The sequence below is a fragment of the Glycine max genome, chromosome 19, assembly GCF_000004515.6.
Source record: "Glycine max cultivar Williams 82 chromosome 19, Glycine_max_v4.0, whole genome shotgun sequence".
In the NCBI taxonomy this organism is placed as follows: domain Eukaryota; kingdom Viridiplantae; phylum Streptophyta; class Magnoliopsida; order Fabales; family Fabaceae; genus Glycine; species Glycine max.
The window spans coordinates 30,941,713-30,947,750 of NC_038255.2; the positions used below are offsets into that span (position 1 = coordinate 30,941,713).

Genomic DNA, 6,038 nt, shown 5'->3' on the forward strand with positions numbered 1-6,038 from the left:
AACAAAGAAGTGGAAACCGATTTGTAGTATTTGAATTTAAATCCTTGTATTTAATTAACTTCAAAAATTAAAAATTACAAAAACCTTGAAAGTAAAAAAATTAATATATATATATATATATATATATATATATATATATATATATATATATATATATATATATATTAATTCAAGTTACACGAGTCCATATTTTTTTGAGTTAACCCATTATAATTTAAAACTAAACCAATTTTAATTCAAGTTGAAGCTTTATCCATACAAACAGCTTTTAACTTAAAATCAACTTTTAAGAAAATATATAAAAACTATCCAAACAATTTTACCTTAAATTTTAAAGCTCTTTTTTCTAGCTTAAACTTAACCAGACTAAATTTTAAAGCCCTTATTTTACGGGAACTTAATTCATATTTAACCCAAATACAAAATGAATGGTAACAAATAAAATTTCGAATGAGATATCCCATGTATGTACAACATCAATTTATCAACTCGTACATACATACAAATTGAACACCCACACTGAGTTGTTTATCTCCTTAATAATTTTCATGACAAGTGTTATTAGATCAAATGATGGACAACCCATGCTAGGGTCAATTAACAATCATGGTGTGCTGCAAGATTCAAACTCCTTTCTTTGAAGAATGAAGTCTTACACTACTACAAAAACATGAATTAACATCGTCAAATCTACATCGGTTATTAAAAAACCGATGTAGTAAATATCACGGTGGCATTTTTGAAATTTACATGAACTTTTTGACATGTTAACGACGGTTATTGTGAAACCGGCCTCGATATGCATGTTACCACGACGGTTTTAGAAAAACCGCCTTTGTTTGTAAGTAGACCACGACGATTTTCTATACCACGTCTTTGTATAGACTGACTTTTCATTTTATCTCTCTCTTATCTTATATTCTCGGTGTATACACACTCGCCCTTCATTTTCTCTCTCTTATCTTATCTTCTCCGCTAGCTGACCCTTCATTTTTTCTCTCTTATCTTATCTTCTTCGCTAGCTAACCCTTCATTTTCCCTCTCTCTGGCAGAGAACGTTTGTGTATGTCTGAATCTCTGGACCCCAAAGCACAACAACAACCCATCTCCATGGCTGATGACTCCTCCTCAACATTGCAGATTCAAAACCTCAAAAACCTCAACGCCCTCCTTCTCAAGGAGACCACCCAACACCGCCAGCAGATTCACTCTCTCCAATCCGCTGTCATATTCGACACCAACCTCACCTTTGACCTCCAAAATGCTGTTGTTTCTGTCTTCTTCAAGAACCAGCTCTAGGAAATGAACCTCCGCTTCGACTCGCTGGTCGGAGATAGGGACTACGAGGTTTCTGCTCTCAAGCACCAGCTCAGCGACCTCGTCGCTTGTCTCGAGAACAAAACAACTGCTCTCGCTGAGGAGCGTGACAGACTCGTTCGCGAGATGAAGCGACTGAAGGCGAGCGTCGATCGAGAGAGGAAGCTTCTGGAGGAAGCGGAGAAGGATAGGTCGGAAGGCGAAGAGGTTTTGTCTCGAAAACAGAGAGACATTGCGAAACTGAAAATTGAGCGAGATTTGGCGGTTAAGAGTTCTCAGGAGTCGTGTACTACGATTGGAACGTTGAAGGAGGCGATTGAAGCGGTGAGTAGGGAGAAGAGTGAGATTCAAAGCCGAAACAATGCTCTAGAGACGAAAATCGGTTATCTAGAAACTGAGTTGAAGCAACTCAACGATTATACGAAGAAGGAAGAAGAGATTACGCGTGCGAAGATTCTCGAATTGGAAGGGAACCTTGGCATTGCCATGCAAAAGGAAGAGGAGATGAAAATGGGGATAAGTGCTCATCTGAAGGAGAAGAAGGAGGTGAAAATGAATGTTGACAGAGGAAAACATATGGTGTTCATAAGGCTCTGAGTGTGGTTCAGAAGGAGTTGGAGGATAAGTAGCATGAGCTTGATGAAGCTGTTAAGGGGAGGAGTGAGATTGAGGAGGTCAAGGTCAATCTCGAGAATAAAATTGTTGAGTTGCGAGGGATAGTGTTGTCGGAGACGGTGGTGGTCATGGAGAGGTTCAGCTTGAAGGTGATGCTGGGCGCCGTGGAGAGGAAGGAAACCTAAGAGGCTTTCAATGCTATGTTGCCCAACGTCCTCGTCATCCAGGTTGGTTATCTTTCCTAAACCATATGATAACTCATCCTTAAAAGAAATTATTCGTTAATATATATGGATACGCAATGAAACCAAATTATACACACCAAGTCTATGTACGCCTTTGTTAGGAGTTGCTTTATTTTTTTTCTTTATATTCCACCACATTATTGATTATTGAATTGGACGACACGAGTACATGCTCCTAGGAATAAATGGTCTTGAGGTCCAGCAGTGCTTTCTAGTCCTCACGAGTATACATTGATTATTGATTGGATGTTCTTACCTGCATCTCTGTGGATTAGCTTGGTGTGGATGGAGTTGTTCTTACCAATGAGTTTTCTAATATATTGTGCTGTAAGTGTTTGTTAAAATTACTATGAAAGTAATTAGCTTGGTGTGGATGGAGTTGTTCTTACCAATGAGTTTTCTAATATATTGTGCTGTAAGTGTTTGTTAAAATTACTATGAAAGTACAAGTCTTGTGTTTTTCTTAACTTGAAGATATATATAGTGTGGATTAACTTGTGTTTGTTAAAATTACTCAATGAAAAGATTTTTTGTTTATATCGAAAGGCAAGCATAAGATCTACATGTGTTTGCTGGGAGGTTTTCTAGCAGATTCCTTCCTTGGCCGATACAAGACAATTGGAATCTTTGCTTCAATACAAACGCTGGTTAGTTACATCAATTACTAGTGACTACTTTTGTCATAAAAATTTAGTCAACCTTATTGGCATATTCATTTATATAAGAGTGAATTACACGGACTTCTCCTCCTGAGTTTTGTTTTTATTATTACACCTAGTAACTTTTTTATTTTTTTACTTTGAGTTTGTGGGGATAGGTAAAAGATACAGATACAAGAGGAGTTTCGGGAGCCCCATTGTCCACATTTTCCAAGTTATTGCTGCATCAATAAAGAAAAGAAAGATGCAACTCCCATACAATGTTGGTTCTTTGTATGAGGACACTCCCGAGGCTTCAAGAATAGAGCACACCGAACAGTTCCGGTAATTAAGCTTATTAAGTTATTATTATCTTTGTTCACCCTTGTGGGAGCTAGCAAGTTATTGTGTGGTTTTATAAAATTGTGACGTCTAAATAATTTCCTCACACTCTTTATTTTAAGTATATAGTTTCTTGGAGAAAGCAGCCATTGTGGCTATTTTATTCCCTAGAAAGCAGGGCTACTAACCTACTAGAAAAGCAGGGAGCATAATTTAATATTTTAATTAGCTGCATGCAAGTAACTCTTTCATTCAATTCTTGTGAGTTTTTCTGTACATATATGCATGCTAGCCTTATAAATATGCTCTTGAGTGTTTGCAGTAAACTTCCTTAATTCCAAAGAAGCTACTTTGGGCATGGTGACTAGGATTTGTCATACATAGTAAGTTATTTCAATTCTTCAGTATAACCAGTTATAGTTATTTATTTGATTTTCCTTAATTTATATTTTTCTTCTTATTATTATAATGCTATCATGTTAGTAATATGAGGCAATCTAAGTCCTATTTAAAGTGTATAATGAGACTCTACACGTTTGATTGCTTGGGCGTTTAATCAACATTTGGCTCCATTCATGATTATCAATTAGCATTCAAATATATTTATATGGTGTGATGTAGTTGATAAAATATAACAATTTTCTTCTATACTATTCTTATTTATGGGAAAGCCGTTAATTCATGACATGCAGTAGAAAAATTTCATGTTTATATGCTGCATATTTTTGTTGAAAATTTCTTTTGGGCATGTCTTATATTTTTATTCTGGTTCACCTTTGTGTTCTTTGCTGTTGGCCAGAGGTGTTAGGTGGGCCTAGGAACGCCCAAATAAGTATATGAGAAATTTGACTATTTGCTTATTCTAGTTTGAAACAATAATATATTTGTAGTTGTTGATATGGGTAAATTAGCTAGTTTTAGTATTTTAAAATAAAATTATTTAAATTTTTGTAAATTTAAATTTTAAAATAATTTGTGTGAGTTTAATTACTGTACACTCGGTGGAAAGTTTAAAACAAACCTTTAAAATTAATGATTTGTTTTCTTTCTTTCTTAAAACATTTTACTCTTTTCCTTTCTTTCTTTTCCTTGCATTTTTTTCTTCTTTTGCTAAAAATCCGTGATCCGCTCCTAGTAGAAACTAATTTCTGTAATGATGTTATTAGCTGTGCATCAGAATTTTTTAAATTTATATGTTTTGGAAATTAGTTTTGAAAAGAGTAATTTTTTTTTTTTACTTGAACTACTTTGTGATGATAACATACAATTTAGAACAAAAGAAAAAAAAACACACATAAAACTTGATGGCAAGGTGGGACCGCGCAAAACCGGCATCTACTTCACATTCTTAAGTAAAATTTAATATTTCATAAAAAAAAAAAAGAAACATGGGGCAAGAATATAGCTTTTAAGGAAATTTCATAAAAAAAAGTTGCTATTGTGTCTTCATACTGGCTGAGATGTTTTGCATGTTAGTCCTAATTCCAATGAAACATTGGGAGTATTGATACTGAGTTCTCATGGATTTTTCCCTGAAGCTTATTGGTATTGGATTGGAATAGGAGCATTGATTGGTTATGCTTTTCTGTTTAATTTTCTCTTCACCCTGGCTTTGCAATATCTCAGTTGTAAGTACCATCTTTGAGCTGTGATCTTTAGTAACACTTCTTTTTTGATCACAAATGCATTCTGTTCATTGAATATGTTGCTGCTGCGGCATTCAGAAATGATCAATCAGGGCTACACTAAGAGAAGCTGCTCGAGCGAAATGCTTCAACGGATGAAGAGTTCAATCAGTTACAAGCAAGAAAGAGCTCTCCTAGTGAGTCAATTAGCTCTAAGCTATAGGTTCTATGTTTGTTGCTTGACTTTTGGTATGTAAGCCATAAAACAATTATTCTGATGAAAAAAACGATACGAAGATGGAAGAAGTTGGTGAAAATAACAAAGCTAGTGATAGAGGAAAATTATATATTTATCGTCAATACATAAATTATTCTTTTAAAATAAATTAAATATAAAAAATATGACTTTAATACACTACTGCAGGTGTATTAATGCATCTTCTCTGTAAGTTATTCAATTCAATGATCTGAAGCTGATGCATTTGGTTACTCATTTGAATTTTGTCTTTTTGAATGAACATGTTTTGAAAACACATATGGCACGTGCAGATCGCTTGCTATTTTCAGCCAAGATAATGTACAAGTTAGGGATATCATCATCAAAGATCAAGTCAGTATTTTGCCCTCTATTATTTTTCAGTCAGAATTGTGATTGAATTTTATATGCTTCTTTGGTTTCATTGATAGCTTGTTGCTTCCCATCCTCAAGGAATTTGCTAAGATTACAAGGGAAGGATCTTTGGCACTTGTAGCACTTCCATTTGATGGCATACTTGGACTTGGATTCCAGGATACTTCAGTTGGAAAAGTCACACCAGTGTGTTACACACCAGAACTTCATTAATTCATTTTTGTGTTTATTGATGTTTCTTCTTTCCATTTTAAATTTGAATAGAAGTGCAAGAATAATGGTGTGATTGTATTTTTTTTTATAATAATATGGGAGAAGGATAATCAGACTTCCCTTTTTTATTTCAAGACTTTTTGAATGTCTAAGATACAGTGATTAGTTTTGTGACTGCATGTGTAATATTGTTATTGCCATTGATGAAGAAATACGAAAAAATAAATAAAAAAATAATGATTCAACATCGGTTATTAGGACAACTGATGTTGAATTATGAATATCCTACATTGGTTAGCTGAAAAATTGATGTAGAATGCCTGATATGGGCTACTATTCAACGACGTTTGACGGCCAAATCCGATGTAGAATGATGGAATTCTACATCGGTTAATTAGACAACTGATGTTAA

The 6,038-nt window shown here is 34.4% G+C and overlaps 1 protein-coding gene across 6 annotated transcripts; it reads left to right on the forward strand.

Moving 5' to 3' along the window:
* Positions 1 to 312: 312 nt before the first annotated feature.
* On the forward strand, positions 313 to 5,736 carry LOC113000392 (putative U-box domain-containing protein 58). 6 transcript variants are annotated; one of them, XR_003265660.2, is made up of 7 exons: positions 325 to 2,159; positions 2,724 to 3,160; positions 3,480 to 3,540; positions 4,696 to 4,785; positions 4,882 to 4,979; positions 5,332 to 5,392; positions 5,470 to 5,736. XR_003265660.2 is itself a non-coding variant. In XM_026126984.2 (2 exons), exon 1 carries the CDS (start codon positions 1,303 to 1,305, stop codon positions 1,912 to 1,914), a length of 612 nt encoding a protein of 203 aa, XP_025982769.1. In that variant the 5' UTR covers positions 313 to 1,302; the 3' UTR covers positions 1,915 to 2,159; positions 2,724 to 3,070. The 6 variants fall into 6 exon arrangements, 1 of the variants encoding a protein (XP_025982769.1); XR_003265658.2 differs by lacking the exon at positions 4,696 to 4,785 and having other exon boundaries at positions 367 to 2,159; positions 2,724 to 2,824; positions 2,995 to 3,160; XR_003265657.2 differs by lacking the exon at positions 4,696 to 4,785 and having other exon boundaries at positions 375 to 2,159; positions 2,724 to 2,824; positions 2,982 to 3,160.
* Positions 5,737 to 6,038: the final 302 nt, after the last annotated feature.

What these genes read in the sequence shown, in the direction of transcription:
- LOC113000392 (XM_026126984.2), top strand. Translation starts at nt 1,303, where the DNA reads ATGAACCTCCGCTTCGACTCGCTGGTCGGAGATAGGGACTACGAGGTT.